General features: G+C 41.4%; 4 protein-coding genes and 2 non-coding genes across 10 annotated transcripts; 5 read left to right on the top strand and 1 right to left on the bottom strand.

Annotated features, from left to right (window-relative positions):
• Positions 1–886: 886 nt before the first annotated feature.
• On the bottom strand, positions 887–11563 carry znf593 (zinc finger protein 593). Of its 5 annotated transcripts, none has more exons than XM_029830367.1 (4): positions 11330–11563; positions 1431–1650; positions 1259–1321; positions 887–1189 (listed from the first exon to the last, which is right to left on the bottom strand). In XM_029830367.1, the coding sequence occupies exons 1-4, from the start codon at positions 11442–11444 to the stop codon at positions 1063–1065; spliced, it is 525 nt and encodes a 174-aa protein (XP_029686227.1). In that variant the 5' UTR covers positions 11445–11563; the 3' UTR covers positions 887–1062. The 5 variants fall into 5 exon arrangements, with proteins under 5 accessions (XP_029686227.1, XP_011616372.1, XP_003962544.1 ...); XM_011618070.2 differs by lacking the exon at positions 11330–11563 and adding an exon at positions 1964–2053; XM_003962495.3 differs by lacking the exon at positions 11330–11563 and adding an exon at positions 1960–2050.
• A 1956-nt stretch (positions 11564–13519) lies between these two features.
• zmpste24 (zinc metallopeptidase, STE24 homolog) lies at positions 13520–17436 on the top strand. Its single transcript, XM_003962496.3, has 9 exons — positions 13520–13946; positions 14257–14403; positions 14497–14700; positions 14794–14946; positions 15041–15182; positions 15317–15492; positions 15692–15796; positions 15882–16025; positions 16113–17436. Exons 1-9 carry the CDS (start codon positions 13839–13841, stop codon positions 16335–16337), a joined length of 1404 nt encoding a protein of 467 aa, XP_003962545.1. The 5' UTR covers positions 13520–13838; the 3' UTR covers positions 16338–17436.
• Positions 17437–18497: 1061 nt separating this feature from the next.
• Positions 18498–19714, top strand: atp5if1b (ATP synthase inhibitory factor subunit 1b). Its single transcript, XM_003962497.3, has 3 exons — positions 18498–18653; positions 19053–19165; positions 19243–19714. The coding sequence occupies exons 1-3, from the start codon at positions 18549–18551 to the stop codon at positions 19382–19384; spliced, it is 360 nt and encodes a 119-aa protein (XP_003962546.2). The 5' UTR covers positions 18498–18548; the 3' UTR covers positions 19385–19714.
• Positions 19715–20126: 412 nt separating this feature from the next.
• rpl13a (ribosomal protein L13a) lies at positions 20127–22611 on the top strand. Its single transcript, XM_003962712.3, has 7 exons — positions 20127–20241; positions 20791–20863; positions 21124–21189; positions 21383–21484; positions 21878–21963; positions 22065–22124; positions 22356–22611. Exons 1-7 carry the CDS (start codon positions 20152–20154, stop codon positions 22563–22565), a joined length of 687 nt encoding a protein of 228 aa, XP_003962761.3. The 5' UTR covers positions 20127–20151; the 3' UTR covers positions 22566–22611.
• Positions 20959–21040, top strand: LOC115248959 (small nucleolar RNA Z195/SNORD33/SNORD32 family). Its single transcript, XR_003887687.1, has one exon. It is a non-coding gene; the product is annotated as a small nucleolar RNA Z195/SNORD33/SNORD32 family (small nucleolar RNA).
• Positions 21233–21315, top strand: LOC115248960 (small nucleolar RNA Z195/SNORD33/SNORD32 family). Its single transcript, XR_003887688.1, has one exon. It is a non-coding gene; the product is annotated as a small nucleolar RNA Z195/SNORD33/SNORD32 family (small nucleolar RNA).
• Positions 22612–24111: the final 1500 nt, after the last annotated feature.

Raw genomic sequence — 24111 nt, 5'->3', positions numbered from 1 at the left:
GATATGGTTGCAATTTCAAAGTAAAAGTAAATTGGTATTTATTTATTTATTGGTACTTATTTAATGCAACAATAATATACATATATAAACACTATACTGTATACACTATAGCAAATTTGGCTTAAACGTGTCAAGAGTTGCGGTTCGAGGACACTAATTCGTTTATTTTGAAACAATAACCGGAAGTAGGGGTGTTGGTAGCTCAGTCTCGTGGGCTGAGAAGCAAAGGGATGTTAGTGCGAGCCCCAGTACAGACAAAACATGGAAGGTGTTCTGGTATTAGGGGAAGGTGCCAGAATGACTTCAGAGCACTGCTGAGGTACCTTTGAGCAAGGTACCAAACCCACAAATGCTAATAAAGGGCCCACAAAAGCTAATATAGGGCCTTGCAATGAACTCATCCAGGGATGGACCCAGCCTTCGCCCATTGTTTACCTTCCCCATGACCCCAAAAGGGATAAAGCAGTTAAGATGAGGCAAGATGAGAAACAACCAGAAGTTTCCTTATTTTTGATTCAGCAATGATTACTTTTGCCAAGGTGATAACAGGCATTTGTTTTCCTGTTAAAATAATTCTAAAAGTTTTGAACAAACTTTAGTGAAATGTCTTTGGAGATGATAATGGACTCAAATAAATTTTGATGATGTTCGTACGGGTGTAAGTCACAATAGGTTGGTGAGTCAGACGCCGGTGAGCTGCTTGTTATGTAATGGGATGGTGTTAGCATTGTTCTTCCAGGATTTTTTTCCCCCCAGTGAAACATCAATTACATATTTAAACTACAAATTTACATATTTAATTACAGATTTAAACAATAATTTCACCAATTTCAGAGTGAAATGTGGCACATATATCTGATACTGTCCAAAAAAAAAGGAATTCTTTGTATGTCAATGTTAAAATTTATTGGCATTCCACATTTTGATATACCATACATGCAATATTTACATGGACCATTTATAAGTTGCACTATACATTACCAAGTTCAATGGTAATGCTTCCAAGTTAGGTTTACAGCTAGGTTGAGATTTTGTTTATCAGTCCAGCACAGATATAAGCAGCTACTCCATGTCCTCTTCCACAGACTGTGTCTTCACTTCCACTGTCTTTGGAGGGATGTATGACCCCATACCTGCAGCTCTCTCTGCTTCCTCCTGAGTATAGGGCTCCTCCCTGAGCTGTTTCAACCTACAGAGAAAAATATTTAATAATAATGTCATAGTCTTAGTTATCGGTGGCATACATATATTGTATTACCTTTTCTTGTGCACTTTACTTTTGAAGTGATCTTTTAACGATTTCATGTCCACAAAATATCGCCTGCAAGATATGAGTTGTTCACAGGTTAAGTGGACATTCAAAAGCAGGATTTATTTTGCAAGACATTAATGAAGGAGCCCAAAACCTTCTATTTAAAAATAAAACCTACGCGCAGTGTAAACAGTAATGCTGTGCGCAGCCTGTGACGTCATAGTCCACTTCTTGATGTAGCAGCTTTGCTGCAATGTCTGGCTTCATATCGGAGTGGATCTGATCCAGGTCTTTGGTTCTGCGCTTCGTTTTCCAAGTTTTAGCAATGTTCTTCTTTCTGCCATTGTTGTGGTTACCCGTTTGTTTAGATTTCCCCATGGTAGATTTGACGAAACAGTCTGTCATACCACAAGGAAAACACACAATTGAGACACAAGATTAATATATTACAAAGCTATATAAAAAAGCAAAGCTGAGTACAATGACACGATGTATCCATGTGTAAACTATACCCACAAGTCAATCTTAACAAGCCTGTTGAGAACGAAAAGCCCAAATTTACAAAGTTATGTATCGGAGAATGATAATTTCGCAACAAATCATTATCAGAGTAGTAAAATATCCAGCTATATTAAAATGTCAGAACAAACGTCATAAATACACGTTATATACTTATAGAAGTCGCCCGTACAACAATTTCTGTTTACCTACTGTCACACGTGTGGCTAAGAGGAAACAATTGTACTTCCGGGTTAAAGACCGTGGCGTTATACCAGAGTTACACCTCTAGGTGGCGCCAATCAGTTAGATAGATAGATAGATAGATAGATAGATAGATAGATAGATAGATAGATAGATAGATAGATAGATAGATAGATAGATAGATAGATAAAATAGTTTGGAGAAAAAAAATCTGATAATAAGACAGAATTATGAATTACAGACAAATTATATTATTTTAACTTATTTATAATGTTGCTAAGCCAAACCAAAGTTAAATATATATAAAAAATATGAGTTTAAAATGGTCATCGACGTAGTTTAAAAATTTCTTAGAATAAATGCGAAAATAAGAATAGTGACCTGCTAATGCTCTTTCGTTATCTTTGTGTTGCATTTATGTGCCCATCAGAACTGTTGCAGGCAAACGGCGTTGAGATTCGATTAGAATAAAAGTACTGTCATTTAATTAAATAATTTATGCACCAACAAAAAGATTACATTTTAGGGGATAACATGTGAGAGAAAAAGCTTTATAAAATCTAACCTTCCAAACTGACAACTCAAAGAGCCAACTGAATTGAATTAAAATGATTTAAAATCTGCAGCAATAACCAATACCTTCATCGCTACCTCAGCTTTCAAGAGCAGTTATAAACACACTGAAAAATAGATTTTAACAAACTGGGGCCTCTTGTGTATTGTAGTGAGAAGTTTGTCAGTCGTCTTTAAATATTCCGACAGTCAGTGAAGGCGTTATCAGACTCTACTCTACTGCATACGCGCTTTGGTGGAGAGCGAAGATGGCGGAGAATAATGTCGAACCAGAGAACGAATGGAGCAGCCGGGCCCTGGACACGACTGAGGACACTCTGGTTGCAATGGAAACACTGCTTGCAACGCTGAGAGCCTTTGAAGACGTGCTCAGGCAACAAGATATATCCGTTGCATCCTCGGCAGAGTACTGCGACAACTTCTGTCAGGTAATGTGTACATGCTACCTTCAAGCTACCGCACGGCTAATATCGCTAGCTCAGCCACGATTTGTTTTCATTTTCATTTGCCGCCCTCACTCTTATCTGGATCGGCTGCGGGTTCGCTAGCTGCCCGAAAACGTGCAGGGTTTGTGGACAAGCGGGGAGCAATATAGCGCCGTGTGTGTTATTGTTCATACGCGCGTCTGCATATCATTTCACAGAGCAATTTACCTGTCAAAAACAGTTCCCGTTGTAGGAAAACCATGCACGCTGCTTCGGGTTACTTTTAATGACATAATGACCTGCCTTCCCATTATCACCCATTCTCTACGAAGACGAAGTTTTAAATATCTTTGCACGCACATGCTATGGTCCGTATTTTCGTGCGTTTGTGTGGGGCGGGGCGCATCTGTCTTAAATTTGCCAAAATGTGCGCTTCATACTTGTGCCTTCGTTCACGTTTGAATCTGATGCAGCGTCCAAAATCAGTGGAGCAACGTCGCATTTATTCGTATGCTCAGATAGACTGTAAGTGTGATTGTCACCCAGAGAATTAAAGTTGTGCGGGAAATGAAAGCATGAACGCTCTATTCCACCATTTAAGTTGTCTGATGTTGAAATTGGTTAGATACTCAAATGTGCTTCAGACAATGTATCGTGCCTCAGTTACACTGAGTTACACATTAGCCAGCAGCCCTTTGACCTTTAATCCCTGCAACCTGCACTGTGTCACTATTAAGCAGCAATATCCAACTGGTTTTATGGTTATGTTTGATCAGTTTGGAAGTTGTCTGGATGTAATTAGTACACTCTCAAAGGACCTTAGTTTTTGCTCGTTTTGAGGGTGTACTGTGGATTAAGACGTCAGGGATTTGCTTTGGTCCCATCTAGCATGGTTCCTACCGTTTCATAAATAGTACTCCAGGGAGGTTGTAACAAACCCGATTTAATGCATCTCACTCCATCCAAGGTGTTGAACTGACTAGACCCCCATGTTGGCTCCTCTGCACCAGGGGAGAGATCCCAGCACTATTTAAACATCAGTCATTAAAGCATTTTTTTTCATTGCAAATTTTGAATCAGTAGGTCTCAGAATTGATTTCCAAATCTCTATTGGCATTTTAATTTTACTTATATATGGACAGATATTATAACACACACTGTGATAGAGGAGCGTGTTTGTGCGTGAACCCCAGTTTATTTTGTTTACAGCACACTATTAAAAGGCTTCAGGACCATCTTTTTCTGTAAAATTGTGTCCCATTAGACCCAATCAGTAGCATTTCACATCTGAGAGATTTTCAGCTGGGATCAGTTAGGTGAAGGTGGGTCTCTCCCCAGATGGATAACCCCTCTTCACCCTGACAGATATCTCATTTATTTCCCTCATGTTATTCCTCACTCTTTACATTTTCCTGTTTGTTTGTGTTTATAGGCACTGATGCACTATGCTGGGAGCAGGAACTCTATCGAGCATGGTCTTCCTCTTCTTGAGGCCTACTGTTTGTCCATAAACTGTTTTGCGGCAGCCCGGTCCCTCCTCACTGCGGAGTCCGACAGAGTAGCTCTTGTTCTGAAGAGGCTAGCTTTGTGAGTACTGGGCAGTTTTTGCATACGACCTCTTTAGTATTTAAATGTTTGAGAGCAAATGTTCCACCTGCAAGTTGCTGGTGCTTTGCATGAGGTATATATTCAGCATTTCTTTACGTGAGTTGTATTCATGTCATGTGCTTCCAGGGTAAAAAGAATCTAATTGTAAGAAGTTGGAAGGAAGTAGGATGTAGAAAGGCAGAACATGGAGTTTGATTTATCCATTCAACCCACAATGGATATTTTAACAAAGAAAACGGCAATTAGATGATAAGCAGGTTCAAGGACAGATGTGCTCTGGTTCCTAATTACTACATGACACACAAAGCAGAGAGAAGGGCTGCCGTCAACTTCAGGTGTTGAATTCACATGTGGCAGCTGTTTGATTAGGGCATACTTGGGACGCACTGGGGGGATTTCGTCTCTCATCTGGCTTGGAAGCGCTCTAGTGAGCTCCCAGAGGGGTTGTAAAAAGTGGCTGGGGAGAGGAAGGACGGTTTGGGCCTCCCTGTTTAAATAGCTGCCCTTGTAACCCAGATAAAAAGATGAGCACAAAATGAGATGATGGTTTTAGAGTATCAGGAAACCCAGATGTTGCTAAACTTCATTAGATTTCATAGAATATAGGTGCTCCAGAATGACAAATATTTAGTTTTTCATTTTCTTATTTATTTATTTATGTTCATTTTGGCCCTGAATAGAGGGAAAATGCTAACTTTTTTGTCACTGATGACCTCTTTCTTCAATGTCTGTCAGCTTGTCAGAGGTGATTGTAAATATCAACTTTGTGTCTTGCAGGAGCTGTTTCGAACTGTTACTGTCAGTGCCTGAGAATGAAATCCCATTTGAGGCCTGGGTTCAGTTTCATCATTCAGTTCAGGTGCAGTATTGTGATTTACTAAAATAGCTCCACGGGAGGATCCCAGGCAATATCAGTGGATTTGTTTGCCTGCATATTGTGTATCATCCATATGTAAAGCATTTATTACTAGTCCTCAAGTTATACTGCCCACTTATATAGTGTCACTGTTGACTGATGTGTGCATGTGAGGGATAGATTCACTGCAAACAATTATAATTGACATTTATCATGAAATAGCCCAGCTTTGCTTCAGAGAATGAAATGATTTGCATGTTAGAATCAATGCAAAAAATGAACAGTCTCTTTTCTTTTGCAGTTTGCCCATGAAACATTATTACAGTATGGCAGCACAGACCTCCAGGCATTACTTCAGATCACAGGAGAGGGTGGAGCGTGGAGCAACTCTGTCCTTACTTCCCTCCTCACTGGCCAACCCACCAGTGCAGAAGAAGGTCAGTTTAGCGGAGCCATTTAGGTCCTCAGGTGGCGACTTCTCACTACCCTCCATAACCAGACTTTCTTTGTTGCCAGTGGAAGCATTAATCAGCTTGGAGGGCGAGGGCTTCATGGAAATGCGGGTCAAACACCTGCAGAAGATGGGCGAGATAGCCAAGGCGGTGGTGCTGGCCAAAGCGTGCACTGAATGCAGCTTCATCTCCAACCAGGCTACATTTCATCACACTTACGTCTCATTGCTTTGTCATCTGCTTCCGAATGAAGAAGCCATCATGGAGGTATTTATTTTGGAAAGAGTTTTATCAGGACATGCTGAGCGGTATCAGCTGGCTATGATTTCCGTGCTAGAAGTTTTTGCTTCCTCATGATAGGAAATGTTTATTAGTTCTAAAAAATAAAAAGTCTGTGCACATTTCCAAATTAGATATAGAACATGCTAAAAATAGATGTCATCACTTGATCAAAGATATAAATAGATGCTGTCTCACCAGAAAAGCATTTCAAAAACACAGTTTGTGATTCCGTTTCTCAAAATATTGAGAATTAATCAGTGAAATGTACCAGGAATTTTATTTCTCTTTTCATTCCAGTGACATAACAATGGTCTGGTCTTTCAGGTCTTTTAGCTTCTGTTTTAATTTCTCCTCATTTACAGAGAAAAAAGATTGGTGATAGACCACCTTTCTTCTGAAAGCCTAATCTTCAGACTCTAAGCTTCTCATTTGACTTTGACTTTTAAGAGCCAAGTCAAAGATCTTTTCTGTACAGTATTTATAAGGTTCACTGTGCATGCTGCTTTCTTTTAATAGTAAAGTGGCCCAAAATCAGAGTTGTTTCGTGGTTATCTGCTCTCCCGATGGCTTCATATCTCTATTTCACGCTCCTTTGCCCTGCTTTGTTGGGAGGTTACAATGGTAATCAGAGGTTTGGGTTTTGAAACTGAGCAGCTGCTGTTGCATGCTTCCCTTTTCTCTCTCTTTGTTGAATTTATTATCCTGCTGCATTATCTCTGCAGACAAAAGAAATCCTGCTGCTATTTGCACTTTTTTTTAGCTTTTGTTCTTTTAGTCATTTGTGCAAATTTTAATGTTCAGTTACTGAAACGTTGCAGCAGCCAAAATTAGTCACAGCATAAATTCTGGTGGTGAAGAATTCCCATGAAAGGTGTTATAAAGGGTAACAAAGACACAAACAAGTGTATCAGCGTCTTCAAATTTTGTGACCTAATAAAAAATAGTTCCAAACGGATTTAGAGGATCCTAAGGTTTATATGAAGCCCTAAACAATAATTCAAATGTTTGCATAAATGATGTTACCTGTTAAGAAGTTATTTTCTTCAATTCTTAGCTCTTTCAATTTTCTCTTTTTTTTAGATATCCAGGCTGGACTGTAAGGACGTCCTGGAGATCACGTGTAATTTGGAGACGGAGGGAGAAGAAAACACAGCATACATCTTGTGCACAACTTTTCTGACCCAGCAGCTTCAGCAGCAGAGCCTTTACTGCTCATGGTGAGCACTTTAACTGTATAAACAAATAAGTGAACTGTCTAAATTGTGAGTTGAATATAAACAAAAAAAATCACAAGAGTGATTTTGGTTTTGTTCTTTGCTTTGAATTCAAAGGGAGTTGACTCTCTTATGGAGTAAACTTCAGAGGAGGATCGACCCTTCGCTGATGTCTCTTCTGGATAGATGCCTTCAGCTCGGTGCTATTGCCAAGACCGTTGACCATTTACTTTCTCTGGTTCGTGTTATTCAGACAGAGGTGAGTCCAGCACCAGTCTCTTTCGGCATTCGTATCACCACCGCTGAAACAGCAGCCTGGAATGAATGATGGTTGTCTAACAAGTAAGGAGAAACGGTTGTGGCCTCTGATCTTTAAAAAGCCAGCCATAGGTTCCACAGTGTAGGGAATCATGAATCAAGAATGAAGTGTTTGAAGTACACAGACGGGTAGAAATACTACAGTTTCCAGCACATCATAAATGGTTAAGATGTAATAAAAGTTATGTGTGAATCACATGCAAAATATATAAATTATGGTTTTTATGGGAGTTTGAGTGTTTATTATTCTCCTTGTTTCAGGCAGAGGAGATTGGGGTGCCTGCCTCAGTAGAGCTTTGTGTCAAAGCCCTTCAACTTCCAAAGCAGGATGACACAGAAACTAGGATCTCAATCTGCAAGACAGTGTCTCGTCTTCTTACCGATGACCTGGAGGTGTTACGTGCCTGCCTGCTCACAGAGTTCCTGCTGGGGCCCAACCAAGAGGTCTTCAGCCGCCTCGAGGAACTCCACTTGCGTCCTGATCAAAAGTATGACCAGGAAAATGAAGTGATTCCCAACTCGCTGCGCTGCGAGTTACTGCTTGTACTGAAAGCCTACTGGCCCTTCGATCCTGAATTCTGGGACTGGAAAACTCTTAAGTACCACTGCAGCTCCTTTCTAGGATTAATGCCAGAGTCAGAAAGTGAAGAGGAGGGGACAGTTGACAAGCAAGAGAAGGACTCACAACCTGAGCTACAGGGATTCCCAGTTAAACTTGAGTCTGATCAAAAGAGGTTAAATGGAACCCTTGATAGTCACAAACAGCAAGATGAAAATGTCTGTAGTTCTAATTTATCAGAAAGTCCAGCAGGAACCTGCAAGAAGAAGCATAAATTCTGCTGTCGGATATGTAAAAGGGTGATCGCTGACACCCAAATCATCCACCACTCTAAAAGGCATGCACAGGATGGCTGCCACACCTGCCCCGTGTGTCTGGAAAAGTTTAAGAGCAGGAAGGATCTCGTTCCTCACGTGAAAAGACACATTGAGGAAGAAGAACCTCTTTCCAACGCAGTTAAACAAGAGAGTTCACAGAAACAGCTGGACGAGGATGACGATATCGAGCCCGGGGAGATCACCATCGACCCGTCCTTAATGTCTTATTATAAATCCACACACGATCCAGATGTGCTGCAGCACATCGTGCAACAGGCCAAAACGGTGAAAGACAAGCCCGTGGACGAAGACGAGCACGTAACATTCGAATACATCGCTAAGCACTTTAACCTGCAGAACCGAGACGAGTATCAGTGCCCGGGAACCGGCTGCAGCCGCATTTTTAAGCATTCCAAGTACTTGTACGTCCACTTGAAGTCTGAACACAAGGGCGACGAAAACGTGAAGCATTTTCATCAGATGAGAGACAAGCGAGAGAAGTGCATTTTCTGCCGACGGCATTTCGCCACGGCGTACCATTACCGCAAACATCGAAGACTCCACTATGGCGAGCGGCCTTATGCTTGCGTGGTCATGGGCTGCGGCGCTCAGTTTCGCTCATCCAATGAGCTTGTCACACACAAACAAACCCACGGCTATCAGCTCAACTACGAGTGCGAACTGAGCGGCTGCAATGTCACCTACTCCGATTTAGGCCAAATTTATCACCACGAAGCACAGCATTTCAGAGACGCAGCATTTACCTGCGTTAGCGATCAGTGTAGAAAATACTATCTGTCAAAAAAGGAATTCATAAAGCATTTATCCACACACAACATCACCTTCTCAGAAGAGGACTTCGAGGCACAGAAGAAGGCAAAGCAGAAACTCCTCAACACTGTTCGAGAAGCGCCACCGCATTTTAGCCGGGCTGACAGCACAGAGGAGATCGCTCATGAAGATATGTTGAACTCTTCTTTAGGGAGCTGCGATTCTGAGGAGCCGAAAGCGACAATGACGCTGGTGGCCGTCTGTTTCGATGGCAGCAAATTCACCTGTGGCTTTGAGAAATGTGGCATGACCTTTTCCAGAGCCAGAGATGTCCAGAGACATCTGAAATGTGCCCACCCAGAACACCTAAAGCTGGAGAATAAAGAACACAAGCATGACAAAGAGCGAGACCCAAAATCCAAGGGGGCACTAAAGGACAACGAGCCAGATGTTGAACATAAGGGACAAAATGAGCCCTCGGCTCACTTTCAACCTGTCGAGCCTTGCGATGAACGTACAACCCTGCCCCATGGCAGTGAAACAAATGCATTGAGCCTCCAGACAAAAAGCGATGCTCTGAAAGAAATCCTTCTTATGCTCAGTAAACTAGATCTGAATTCTTCCACTGGTATTGTGTCAAGCGAGCTCTCTCAGTCCAGCCTGGAGCCTAATGCATCGCAGTTATCCCTTCATCAGACAGCCCCCGCCAAGTCTCCTCCTGTAACGCCTCCTGAAATGTCCCCACCGCATCCTGAAGAAGACATCGAGACTGAAGAAACCTTAGCAGCAGATGATGAAGCCAGTTTGCAAACATTAGCCAGTGCCAAGCCATACATCTGTGAGATAAGTGGATGTGACTTCAGGACTGCTCAGAATTACAGTTTAATGAGACACTACAGCACTAAACACGGTCGCACTGTTGAACAAGCAAAAAGACTGACTTCTTTAAAAGCTACTTCTTTTAAACCTTATGCGTGCCATCTTTGCTCCAAGAGCCACAGACAGAAACATGCTCTGAGGGTCCACTACATTCATACGCATAAAATGAGTCAAACTTTGGTGGACAAAATAAGCTGCGCGTCTGTTGTTGAGCCTAAATCTCAGCCTTTGGCAAACCATCATGTCAAAATAAAGAATGCAGTCCACGAGTTGCCGCACCATCAAGAGAAAAAAAACTCCATGGATACTGACCTTCATGACTTCAATGACAATCATTTTCTGTCTGAAGAGGAAGCAGAGGAACACCCAGAGAACCATGACGACGGTGAAAAAAAGGAAGAAAACAGCGACGGGGCCCCCCAACAGGTCAGAACCCGACGTGTGGTAACCAGAAATAACCTCTGCTACATATTGGACAAGTTCAGTAAACCCTTTCATTGTGTCGCAAAAAACTGCGACGCTGCATTTTCCACCCAGGGAGGCCTTGTGCGTCACCTCCAATTGGTGCACCATTACAATCGCTCTCAGCTTTTATTGGACAAAGATGAGGATGAACATCACAGCCCAGAAATCAGGAAAGAGCCCGCCAAGAAAAGGCCACTTTCGAACTCGGATGAACCTCAGCCCCAATTTAAATGTCACTTTGCCAACTGTAAAGCGTCCTACCACCTTAGAAGCAGCCTAGTACGACACACCCGGGACTGCCACTCCCAACCACCAGAGGTAATCCAGTGCACATACGAAGGCTGCACAAAAGTGTTCAACCACAACGAGGCCCTAAAAAAACACATGCTTTACAGCCACTGCGAATACTATGATTCACTGGTTGTACGACTTCAGAGCTCTCACAATAAAACAGTTGCTGGATGTCAAAACAACGTCATTGTTGCACCACAGAGTCCCCAAAACGAAGAGCCTAATTCAACCGCTACTAAGGCTGAGACTTTGAATCCAGAACCTGAAGTGCCTCCCCAGATTGAGGAAACTAATAAAGACGATGTGGTTGAAAGAAAAGTGCCATCAGAAAAAGTGTCTAAAAGAAAGGGCTACAGTCAGTTTACCTTCAGGTCTTATGAAGAAGCTCTGCAGATGTGCCAAGACCGCTGTTTGCGAGTGGCCTATCCGTGCATGGTTCAAGACTGCGAGTCCGTCGTCACCTACATGGGAAGTCTGCATCGTCACTACTTGAAAGTTCACTTCATGCGACGGGAAGATCTCATGAAGAATGAAGATAAACTTGTTTTTAATGCCGAACAACTGGAGGAGCTGATCCAGAGGAATTCTGCCAGATTAACGGCAACAGGAACAAGCGTCTCTAATGAAGGTTTTAAGATGGAATGCGAGGCTGAGCCAGAGAGCACAGACGCAGGGCAGCCTGTGGCCGTGGGTGCGCACATTGTTAAGTCAGACACAAATGAGAAGGAACCAGATCCATTGACTTTTCCTGAGGAAGAAGCAAAGGAGCCACCACCGATTGAGAGAAACGGCGTCCTAGTTGTTGCGGATGAAGTCCTTTATGGCGAGCCAAGCGCCAATGGACACTCTGAGGTGCCAGTTGTAGAAAAGCCTAAAAGTCCAAAGCCAGAGGGTTTATCCTGGGAGAAAATCAAACCACTTCTTCGTCCTGTCACCGTTGATCTCTCACCACCATACTCGCTGCGCTTTACTACTGAAGAGGGCTTCCATGATGTGCTGCCTTCCAAAGATGTTGGGAAAATGTTGAATGGCTCTGTCTTGCTGCCTAGTCCTCCTGTACGCCAGCCTCTAAAACGGAAAAACGAACTCTCTGAACAACCACCAAATCTGAAAGACACTCAGCCTTGTAGCCCTTCTTTTGACATCACAGCCTATAAACCAGTCGGCTTTGAGAGCTCGTTTCTGAAGTATATACAAGACACAACCACTAAAGACAAAAACCAGGGTCCAGTGAGACGGGAGTCTTTCAGACGCAGTTGTTCCGTTAAAGAGAACAACCAGCTGGGAGTCTCTCTGACCCGCAGCAAACGTAATTACTCCCCACTGTCGAAGCGCCATGCTGTGACCGGAGACCTCAACTCAGTCCAAAACATAAAATCCATCTTGGACAAAGCCCTGGCTGGGTGCGGAGACCTTGCTATTAAACAGCTTCAGTACCTCAGACCTGTGGTGGTCCTGGAAAGGCCTGTGTGCTGCAACGCCACCACTACCACCACCCCTGATCTCTTCCCATCAGAAACCAACAATTCCAAATTACTTCTGGGAAGTTAGTTTTAAGAAGCGTTATTTTCTGGCAGTTCTCTTTTTCATCAGTCAGTCAGTATTTTTCTTTATTAAAAATTTACATTTACAATTTGCATTGATCTTTTTCATTTAAGACTTGAAGAAAAAACCCTGAGCGGTGCATATGGAATACCTTTTGTTAAAAACAACTAACTGTAAATACTGTAGTTTTCCAAGAATGATATACACACTTTCAAAGACTAGAAATGGTCAGTAGCATATTGCAAGGCCTTTTTCTGATGTGTTATTGTGACTACAAAAAAAGCATTTACTTCCTAGAATCACTTGAGTGTTTTGTTATCTCACCGATTTATATCACACCAGTGTTGGGATGCAGTGAACAGGAAATGGAAATGTTATATCCATTGAATTTCTCATAATCTTTTTTACTTTCTTAATTATGTAAAGTGATATTTGTTTACAGTATGCTGGAAAATGTATTTTAATTTAATAGCACATAAGGTGATTTTTTGGGGGGGAGCGCATGGAAATGTGATGAGTCCTTTTTGTTGGAAGGAGTAATGAGAACGATAATTTTTGATAATGATGGATATTGTGGATGTCTTGGTTGTCTGTGCTGAAGTATATGTGGCTTTGCTGGCATTGGAATCATGTTTACATTACCAAAGCAAGTGTAAGAAAAGTACCTTTTTAATAAAGAACTATCATTTCATAGGTATATGTGTTGCACATTGAATTAAAAAATATGTAAATACCACTTTTTCTTACATATAATACATTTTATTTTGCATAAATATGCTGCAGTGATCAAACATTTTTAACATAGTTATGTATAACAGTTTAACTTGTATCATAAGGGCTAAAATTGAATACAGTACTGTCTGAAAGTATTTTTCACTATTCATTTTCACAGCACATTGTAAATATTTATAAAGGCCAAGAGTGTTTTAACGGTTCTTTTGACCGATCTTTATTGGTCGAAATTCTAAATTTAGATTCAGAATCGTAAAAGCGCAGCGGAACCAAATGCTCTCGCGGCTGTTTCTAGAGGGGTGGATTTTGTTGACACACTACGCGCTGCACGAATGGAACGATATTAGCTTTAAAACCTTGGCTTATGAATGGAAACTGGTTGCAAAGATTTCCGAGTTCTGATTTGTAGTCGGTATCTGTCATTATAACACAGGGACAGTTTCCTAAAATATTTTTTTACGTTTGTGCTGAGTTAAAGCTAAGTAGTTCCTAACTACTGATCGGTTTCGGGCTGGTCAACATACAGTATCATTGGCCTTTTAGCTACTAGCAGCTAGTCACCCCTTCACCAAGAAAAGGCCAAAAAGAAACCAAAAAATGTTGGAATCTATAGTTGACCTACCGGTGGAGAAGCAGATATTTTATGCTGTTTTGGGATTTTCCTGGACAGTGTATCTGTGGGAGGCATACCTTTCTTATAGACAGGTGAGTAAAACAGATGTCAGCTAACAGACACCACCAAGAAGTTTCTACCGAGGTGGTGTCTAATTCAAACTAAATGAGACATAAGTGAATGTTTTTGTTTCCTCTGGAAAACCGAACAGCACTAGCAATTTGATTTCCTGAAAATGTGTCCAAAAGCTAGTCATTTTTATAATCAAATATTTGGGGAACACAACTCCCTTATCCAGCGTGCTAATGCACTAATGCGATAACAGAAAAAGAACGAAATAATTTTTTATAATGTTTTTGTAGGGTCCAACAGAACGATTGCTGATGTCTTTATGCTCCACAGAGAAAGATATACAGAACAACAACACATGTGCCTCCAGAACTGGGGAAGATAATTGATTCTGAAACATTTCAAAAGTCACGTCTTTATCAGCTTGACAAGAGCAACTTTGGCTTTTGGTCAGGGCTGTATTCCGAGACTGAAGGGACGGTAAGTTAATTAAATGTCTATATATATATATATATATATATATATATTCAATAGGCTTGTAAATTGATAATGCCATAATTCAAAACGTTTTAGTTGATCCTGATCCTGGGTGGAATTCCATTTCTCTGGAACATTGCTGGTTCTGTCACGGCCCGCTTTGGTTTGGGTTCGGAGTATGAGATCACCCAGTCACTGGTTTTTCTGACGCTCGCCACTCTATTCAGTGCTGTGACGGGACTCCCCTGGAGTTTGTACAATACATTTGTCATCGAGGAGAAGCATGGCTTTAACCAGCAGGTACACTGGTGACTGCAACCGACCAACAATTGCACTAATTATTAGAACACACTTTTGTAAGTTTATTTACATGTTGTCTTATATTCTGCTCAGACAATAGGGTTCTTCCTGAAAGATGCAGTAAAGAAATTTATGGTGACCCAGTGTATCCTGCTACCTGTCACCTCGCTGCTCCTGTACATCATCAAGATTGGTGGAGACTACTTCTTCATCTACGCCTGGCTGTTTACTCTGGCTGTTACTCTGGTTCGTGCTTTGTGCACAAACAGGAAAAACATGTTGCAGAAATTGTTTCAATGTGCTAACAGCTCATGAAATTGCTGTTCTCTAATGTGCTCAGGTTCTTGTGACAATCTATGCTGACTACATCGCTCCCCTGTTTGACAAGTTCACGCCTTTGCCAGAAGGAGAGCTAAAGACTGACATCGAGGCTCTGGCGAAGAGTATAAGCTTCCCCCTCACTAAGGTTTATGTTGTTGAAGGTAACGCAATACATAGTTATGATAATCATCTCTATATCTAACCATCAATTTAGACTGTAATTGCTTATACATTTTTAATTACACTTGGAGTATTTGTGTAGGTCTTCACACAGGTCTTTGTTTTTTATTTCCAGGATCCAAGCGTTCATCTCATAGCAATGCCTATTTTTACGGCTTTTTCAAGAACAAACGCATTGTGCTGTTTGACACTCTTCTTGAAGACTACTCGCCTCTCAACAAGTCTGGAGAGCCTCAGACTGAGCAACCAGAGAGTGACGAGTCATCCCCTGAATCAAAAGCCAAGCCAAAGGTAATCTACTGAGAGAAGTTCTTGCTTGGTCTTAAATCAACAACATGGCTCCAAAATCTTAAATTAGTGTTATTTTATTGTGGCTGAAATTTTGGCTGGTGCTAAATAGGGCTTCCAACAGTAAGACCTGTTTACAGTAACTCTTTTAACGATGTTTTTATGTGTAGTATAGTATTATTGACCTCAATCTTATTTGCAGAACAAGAAACAAGGATGCAACAACCCAGAGATCCTGGCAGTGCTGGGTCATGAGCTTGGTCACTGGAAGCTTGGTCATACTGTCAAGAATATTGTTATCAGTCAGGTGAAATTCTTTTATATTTTATTACAATAGCAAATGTTTTTTTATGTACATGTGCAGAATTAATCTTATTTCTTTCTTTCTGCAGATGAATTCCTTCCTGTGCTTCTCATTGTTTGCCGTTTTAATCGGACGGAAGGAGCTGTTTGTGGCTTTTGACTTCAATGACAGCCAGCCCACATTGATAGGTTTGATGATCATCTTCCAGTTCATCTTCTCCCCATACAATGAGGTAATTTTGAGAGCGAGAGATGTTGATTTAGGTGTTTTTGTGTCTGCAACCTTGATTTTTCTCATCATTCTTATTTAATTTTTGCAGCTCTTGTCTTTCTTTTTGACGGTCCTGAGCCGCAGGTTTGAGTTCCAGGCAGATGCCTTTGCCCGGAGTATGGGCAAAGCTTCTGAGCTCTACTCAGCCCTCATCAAGCTCAATAAGGACAACCTAGGTTTCCCTGTGGCTGATTGGTTGTTTTCAATGTGGCACTATTCCCACCCTCCCCTGCTGGAGCGCCTGAGAGCACTGGGCAATGTCAAGCAGGACTGACGGGGCTGGAAGGGGGAGCAGCGACTTCTGCCTCCTCCAAAGGGCCTCCGCAGACCTCTCCTAGCCCTGTGAAGCATCCTACTTTTCCCCCCACCAAACCCCTATATTGTTTTATCCATTTTTTTTAGCTCTTTCTCTTGCCATGCTTTCTCTTGTGTTCCCATTTAAACCTTTGTTTTTAAATCAAAATTTAAACATTTCCGGATGAGCCAGCCTTAAAACCCTGAAGCGAAGTCTCTGCCCTTTCTCACTAAGGTCCTCAAATGCTGTCTCTGAGATCAAACCTTGAGGGCAATGTGTGCTGAGCAAAAACTACTGTCGGAGCACAATTCACACTTTTGTGCAGTTATTTATGCATAATGAGAAAATATCTGATTCCAAAACAAAGATGTAAAGACTGTCTGACGTCTAATGGCTGATGGTATGAGTGATTTTTTTTTTCTTCTCTCAGTTATACCTATAATCTTGGGTTTTGTTGATATGATAGAATCCATGAACAAGTTGAACATGCGCTCCTAACACTGGTTGTTGCAGGTACACAGGCTAAAGGGTTTGATTTGTCTCTCGGGTGAAACTTTTCTTTGTGAGAAAACATTTCAGGGAAAGCTCAAGAGAAAAACACAATTGATCGTCCACTCAAATTCTTCATTTCTCAAAAAGGGACTGTATGAATGTCACCAAAATAAAGCAAGGACCTCCCCTTTTAGTTATTCTTTTTTTAAATAAATTGACTTAAAATGAGCAGCACGTAGTGTTTCAGTTTAGGCTAAATGTTTGTTTTCTTAAGTCCATTGAGGGAGATTTTATTTTACTTTTTGTAAAATGCTTGCGTTATGTTTCCTACTATACCTGTACATATGTAATTTGGTCTGCACAGTAACAGTGTACGTATGTGAATTTTGAAAAGCCGGTTAAATGTGTTTTGAAATTTTAAGTTCACACCGTGTATCTTAGTTTCTTCTCTTGGTTCATTTTAGAGTAAACCTGGCATGCAAGTACTTGTTAGGTTTGGAGACCTCAAACGCCAGCATTTGGTTTGTTCAGAGAGGGACCTGTATGCTTTTCTTTGCTCTGTTCAATAAATTCCTTGTAGGCGATATTTGTGGTTGATGATTTTCACAAGGTTTGAAAGGTAAGTTTGTGCTTTTTCTGCATGTTTGAGTTGTTTTACATGTGGCAGCCTATAGAGCTACTAGTAAGATTTTTACCAGCATTTTCTTTGTTAAATCTGTTATAGCCTTTAAATTATTTCATTTCGGTTCTTTTTTGCACATTATCACAGTGGAACTTGTTAAAAATGTTGCCTTTTCCTGCTTTTTAAAATTGCCTTAAACCTGTACATATGTAGTTTCCTGACATGATCCCTGAATTCTGTTTTAAGATCCATTCAGCCTCTAAACTCTTGACGTAATTTGATTTATAAATATATAGGTAGAAAACCAGACAGTAAATTGTTAATAGGGATAATATAGAATATGTGATTTGCTATTAAAAAAAAAGGGCGTGTAAACTTTCAAAATAAAGATGATTTTAAAGAAAAAATATATATGTTAGTGTCACATATTTGCTAAATCTAATCTCTTTTTTTTTTTTTAAAAAAACTACTTGTACAAGGAATGCAATTGAAATTACCGCCTGACAAGTCAATCAGGACACGAATCTGAGAGACTTGGACACATGATCTTCCAAAGATCATAAGCTAACCTGTTTATATTGTATAACCGTATTTTACTGCTGCTTTCCGCTATACTGCACTGTTGCTAGTCATTAACAAACTACAGCCAACTAATTGCATGTGCGCACTTTTTGCTCGATTTACTTAGTTCTCCTCCCAACCAATCAAATAATACATTATCCTCAGTTGGTATGAGGATTTTGTTTTATTTTTTCAAGTGTAGGTTTCTGTTTATGCCGTATTTTGGAGAAATAGATTTGATGCTACTCCGGAACGTGCGGTCAGCTGATCACGCAGACGTCAGAAAACGTGCAGTGTCACGCTGCTTTCAGACCATACCATTGTGTTGTCAGGCGGAATAATTGGTTTTCGCATCACAATAACTTTAATCATGTTCAAAATACTACAAAACAATAAATGCTGTAGATATTGCACTTTGCTGATGACAACGCTGCGTGTGTGCTCGCTTTCTCATTGGTTGACCCCGTGAGGATGATAATGGCGCCGTCCTGTGGCGTGTTTTTGTGGACAAGGACATGATCGCAGTTGCCCAACTGTGGTGCCAGTTAAAGATGGCGAGGTTTTTGAGGCCTAACATTAGGAGCTTTGTCTCTTCTCAGCTGAGAATGTCATCAGACCAGGTAAGCGCATTCAGAAAAGGCCGATATGATGCTGTTTCTGATTGTGTTTTCTAAATAATTACCGCAAATCTACCGTTCTTTGCATGAAAGGGCGTTTGACAGTTGGCTGTTGACGTGATTGTATGTTGTAGTCATGCTGTTCCTGGACTGTAAGCATAAAGTTTCGTCTAATTATGAGATGTTGGCATGTTAAATTTGTATTTAATATGTGGTTATTGGATCATTTTACCACCAACAGTTTCAAGTACCAAAGCAAGCTGTTGGTCTGAGTGAAATGAAACCATGACCTTCACAATGGAGGGTGGGGGAGTTATGGTCAATTGGGTCGTTTACATACAAAAGGTTTCAATTATCACTACATAATGCGTTTGTCTTTTAACTCTTCTCTATTAACGTTAGCTGGGGGAGCTGGGGAAAGGTGCTGGAAAAGGTGGCGGTGGAGGAGGGTCCATCAGAGAGGCAGGTGGAGCCATGGGGAAGAAGCAGGCCGCCGAGGAGGAGATGTACTTCAGGTAAGCCAGTGTTTCTTTTACAGCAAACAAATGTGCACTGTCATGTCATGACCTCGACCTGTTTATTTCCACCTTAGACGCAAAGAGCAGGAGCAGCTGGCTGCATTGAAGCAGCATCACCAGGAAGAAATTGACCATCACAAAAAGGAGATCGAACGCTTGCAGCGTGAAATCGACCGCCACAAGGGAAAGATCAGAAAGCTGAAGCACGATGACTGAGTGAAACAAACCTTCCCAAATGATGACACTCAACCTATCAGTCCAGCCACATGGTTTTCTGTGATTATTCCACGCCTTCTGTAACCAGGCCAGACAAGAATGTGTGGAGGAGTGTTCTGTAAATGCTTGAAATGATTATAGATGGTCATAACGTTTGTTTCCATGACATGCTCTGACACACAAGTTGTTTATTTTTTTTTAAACATTTTTGTTGTGGCTCAGCCTATATGTATCAAATGAAAAAAAAATCTAATATAATCCATGATATGGTTGCACCATTTTATCTTGGGTGATTAAAAATACATTTGTATTGCAAGTTTACTTGAAAGTCATTAGGTGTTTCCTTACTTTTTTCTTCATTTTTTTCTACATTTTCTTACATGTGAACAGAAATGCAAACTGACAGTACACATTTTTAATTATTGCATGAACAATATACAACCACAGGTTGTACACCACGCCATGCCACTGCTTGTTTGGAATTTGAGGAATTAAAAAATACAAGCAACCTGATATAGCCAGTTTACTCCACTATCACGTCAGTGTAGAGATGAACTGAGATTTGTTACATGACATGGGTTACATAATCATAGGTAAACTAGTTAAAAAGCCATTTACGGCAATTCTATTTTACTTACCTGCACGTAGAAGTCTATTCTAAATCAAATGAAGAATTAAGATAATGCTGAATTGTTAAATGGGACTGTAATCTTCCACCCACCAGGTGGCGATAATTCTGTCTTGAACCACTTCTACAACACGACAAAATGTCGTCACTTCCGGATACCCCTGCCTTTTACCACGAGCAACCCCGTGCATCTTTCTTTTTGCGCATCATGGCGGACCGGTTCAATAAGGTGGGCAATCGTTGGAAAGAATTTTCAATCTCTTCGGTGTTTTGGTTGAAGTCAGGCCTTGTATTTACCCTTAATCTGCATGTCAAAGCCACAGAACATGTATTTATAGTCCTTGCGTTGGTCTGCGTTCCTTGAGGATTTTATATTGTTTCGTGTTTTAGACAGCCAGCGCGGCTTGAGGAGACGTGCCTTCATCATGGCAGCTTCCTTAACAAGCAATGCTGTTAGCTTGCTAACTGCCTTTGCTCTCCATATTACATTAATGCAGAACTAATAACTAATCCTCTGCCAATTATAACGTATTGTCTTCGCGCCATTTCATTTGACACTAAATACCTACATTATGTTAAAAGGGCATTACGATGGGATGTCATTGCTAACGTAGCATGTCCATGCGTGGATGATAGCGGACTTGTGGGTAAAGTGCGCTTGATATTTTAGTATTCTTACTTGGCTGCAGGTACGCTGGTCAAATATATCAATGCTACTTTTACAGGGGAAACACCGAGGCTTTATTTAACAATGCAATAACGCATCTGTCACGTACAGGTTCTGGTGCTGGATGGCAGGGGCCATCTACTCGGCCGGCTCTCTGCCATTGTGGCTAAACAGCTTTTGCTGGGTAAGTGCTGTTATCGAAGGCTCTAGACTACATGTTGTGTTGTCAAATGACCATTGAACGCTGAATTTCACAGTGAATTGGGTGATCGCTGCAGGTCTGTCAGTGATGATATGTTTGTTTTTTTGCTTGAGTTTAGCGACCATGAGAAAACTCACATGCACTACCATCTGAGACGGATGATCATCTGTAGTTTAGGTTATGCATTTGCCTCTTGCCACAAGCGTGTAACGCATTAGTATTTTTTATTTTATTTTTTGCAGGACACAAAGTGGTGGTGGTGAGATGTGAAGGCATCAACATCTCAGGCAACTTCTACCGCAACAAGCGTAAGTAGTGTAAACCTCTAAACTGTGGTAATTTATTAATATGCATGTCTGTGATGTGCTTAACCAATATAATTCGAGTTTCATTGACAATGAGACAACCTCACATGCACTACCATCTGAGACATCAGTGCGACACATTGAAATCACAGTGGAGCATTTGGCATATTCTAAAGATGCCTTGTCTGTTGTTCAGTGAAGTACCTGGCTTTCCTGCGTAAGAGGATGAATACCAACCCCTCTCGAGGGCCGTACCACTTCAGAGCCCCCAGCAGGATCTTCTGGAGGACTGTCAGGGGTAAGGACATGGCTATACAGTTTCTATATTTGTGGCATTGTAATACAATTGGAATTGTGACAAAAAGAGGTAGTTATTGGCACTTTGCTCAAATAAAAGTAGGGGTTAAAGTGCAATTTACAGAGCAGTGGTAAATGCTTATCAGAAATATATATGTCCCATAATACCAAATCAGAGTAAGTTGACTGCCCAGAAAATGGCTACATTCACAGAGCCAGCACGTTGTTCCTGTTCTTACTGTGATGAGCACTTTATCTCAAAGCTGATCCTCTGTGATGAGACGCAAGATACGGATCTGATTACTGAGTTCAGCAGGAACAAGCGCGCGTGCTTGGACAACCTGATGCTTTTAAAGGTCACAGGTATTAAACCTGGGTGTTTTTCTCTGACCAGGCATGCTCCCCCACAAAACCAAGAGAGGCCAGGCTGCTCTGGAGAGACTGAAGGTGTTCGACGGTATCCCTCCACCCTATGACAAGGTGATGAAAGTTGACCTATCTGATCTATAGTTTTGACTGTCTTCGCTTGTATGTGGTGTTTGCTGTTCATCTCAGTCTGACCTTTGAGTTTGGGTCCACAGAGGAAGCGCATGGTGGTTCCAGCTGCTCTTAAGATTGTGCGTCTGAAGCCCTCTCGCAAGGTGAGCTTTAAACCACTATTCTGTTCCAATTCGATTCAACTTGACAATGAAGATCAATGTAACCCTTAACTGATCATTTATTGATGAGTCCTACTTTTCGGATCTGATTGCTGAGTCGAGTTGCACCTCCAATTTGAGAACTCGTTACTGAATTCTCTTCTGGATCAAAGGCTGGATGTGGTTCAGATTGCCAGATCAACACTGAAATGTTGTTCTCCCTCCTCGCGTCAGTTTGCTGTCCTTGGGCGTCTGGCACATGAAGTTGGCTGGAAGTACCAGGCTATCACAGCCACCCTGGAGGAGAAGAGAAAAGAGAAGGCCAAGCTCCGCTATGCCAAGAAAAAGACGGTCAGAAAACTGACCAAGCAGGCTGAGAAGAACGTCGAGGCAAAGATTGCAAAGTACACAGACGTTCTGAAACAATATGGAATCCTCGTCTGAGCTGGTTGTTTCTGGCTAATAAAGTTAAATAAATGTTTATAGAAAGTGTTGGCTTTTTAATTCATGTAAAGGAAAATGACTTCTGGACCAATAAGGGTGAACTTCTGTAGTTAGGAGGGTCCTCCGCTCCAGAAACATAAAGGTCGGGCTGATATAAGGAAAATTATGCTCTCAACTGAGCAGAACTTGGTTTCCTACACACCCCTTAAAGGTTTCATCCTAATCTAACCTTTTGAGGTTTCTGTAGAAACGCACAGCAGCACCGAATCGTCATGCCGGCAGGTGGCGCTGCAGGGCCTTCAAGAGCGACTATTTCCACTTTAGGACGTTTAATGACTACTGTGTCTTTGGGAAAAGAATGAAAACACGTGTAAAACTGCACAAGTGGCATTTGGTGGGACGAATTTTGTGTGAAGTAGGAAAAAGAATCCGGATTATCAGCAGATGAGCTCATTATAGGATCATCACAGAAGCGGCGCTGCATCAAACTGGGTTTGACTCCTGGATTCTGACACCAAGCAGCTACTGAAGAACAGCAAAACAAAATATCTCTGGTTTCTGTCTGTGAATGCGCTTCTTCCACCTTCCTCTTCCACCCTAAGAGGATTATTTACACACATGTGGGCTTTATGTTATTTCTCAGATTTAGATAAACTAACCACGTCTGAAATATATTCTCCAGATGAAAGCAGGACGCACTATAAAGAATCTCCATCCCTGTATTCTATGATTATGTCTGTCTGTCTATATGAGGACACAGTAAAGTGCACATGCCTATTTAATTGCACGCTCACGGAACACTGCCTCCCCCCAATCTGACACCTGTCCACCTGCGTTAAGGTGGACAAGAATTCAACAGCAAGCTGCTCCTGTTTCATGGCAAATGTTGGCCAAATGTTGGCCACTGCACCCAGAATTGGAAGGCAAATAAGAAATAATCTCTTAAAACCATCAGGGGCTAGAACCAAAAATATGGTTTAAATGGACTAAAAGCCATTTTGGAATTGGGGGGGGGACACATCTGTTGAGGGTTTCAGAGATACACCAGGCTGACTGATGTGGCTTTGAATGGTTTATTAAAGCTTGTTTGTTATTTCTTTCCTTTTGCAGAAAGCTGAAAAATGCCTGACAGCTGATACACTTGAGCCATGACAGACTGCATTTAGCCAGAGTTTCTGATATTAGCAGCTACGACTCGTTCTTCATGTTGAAATGATTGTGAACGTTACCCATTAACGGGTTTTTATAATGAACTGAAAGATAAAGCAGTGTCAAGCTCTATCTGGTGTGGCACAATTCTTCGCGTGTGTCATCAAGACACAGCTAAATGAGTGCTTTGAAACGGAATTAACAATAGGAATTAATTAGCTCTGATGTCACACTTGACGAACAACGCTGAAAAGAAAACTGACAACACGACCTGTTTTTAGTGTTACACTGGAGCCAAAGACGGGTTTACATCAGCCACATATTAATAAAAGCATTCACACAAAGTCTCTTTATTTAAGAAATCGATGTGAATGACTTCTGTCTGGAGGCTTTCCCC

The sequence above is a fragment of the Takifugu rubripes genome, chromosome 2, assembly GCF_901000725.2.
Source record: "Takifugu rubripes chromosome 2, fTakRub1.2, whole genome shotgun sequence".
NCBI lineage: Eukaryota > Metazoa > Chordata > Actinopteri > Tetraodontiformes > Tetraodontidae > Takifugu > Takifugu rubripes.
This window is presented reverse-complemented; position numbering and strand designations above follow the sequence as displayed.

Coding starts and splice junctions, on each gene's coding strand:
- zmpste24 (XM_003962496.3), top strand. CDS start 13,839: ATGTTGGAATCTATAGTTGACCTACCGGTGGAGAAGCAGATATTTTAT. Junction 13,947..14,256: donor CATACCTTTCTTATAGACAG/GTGAGTAAAACA, acceptor TATGCTCCACAG/AGAAAGATATACAGAACAAC. Junction 15,183..15,316: donor TAAGGTTTATGTTGTTGAAG/GTAACGCAATAC, acceptor TTTTATTTCCAG/GATCCAAGCGTTCATCTCAT.
- atp5if1b (XM_003962497.3), top strand. CDS start 18,549: ATGATCGCAGTTGCCCAACTGTGGTGCCAGTTAAAGATGGCGAGGTTT. Junction 18,654..19,052: donor TGAGAATGTCATCAGACCAG/GTAAGCGCATTC, acceptor TATTAACGTTAG/CTGGGGGAGCTGGGGAAAGG. Junction 19,166..19,242: donor GAGGAGGAGATGTACTTCAG/GTAAGCCAGTGT, acceptor TTTCCACCTTAG/ACGCAAAGAGCAGGAGCAGC.
- rpl13a (XM_003962712.3), top strand. CDS start 20,152: ATGTCGTCACTTCCGGATACCCCTGCCTTTTACCACGAGCAACCCCGT. Junction 21,485..21,877: donor CTTCTGGAGGACTGTCAGGG/GTAAGGACATGG, acceptor TTCTCTGACCAG/GCATGCTCCCCCACAAAACC. Junction 22,125..22,355: donor GTCTGAAGCCCTCTCGCAAG/GTGAGCTTTAAA, acceptor TCCTCGCGTCAG/TTTGCTGTCCTTGGGCGTCT.
- znf593 (XM_029830367.1), bottom strand. CDS start 11,444: ATGCAGACTTCCCATGTAGGTGACGACGGACTCGCAGTCTTGAACCAT. Junction 1,651..11,329: donor CTTCTTCATAAGACCTGAAG/GTAAACTGACTG, acceptor GTGGTATGACAG/ACTGTTTCGTCAAATCTACC. Junction 1,190..1,258: donor AGTAAAGTGCACAAGAAAAG/GTAATACAATAT, acceptor TTTTCTCTGTAG/GTTGAAACAGCTCAGGGAGG.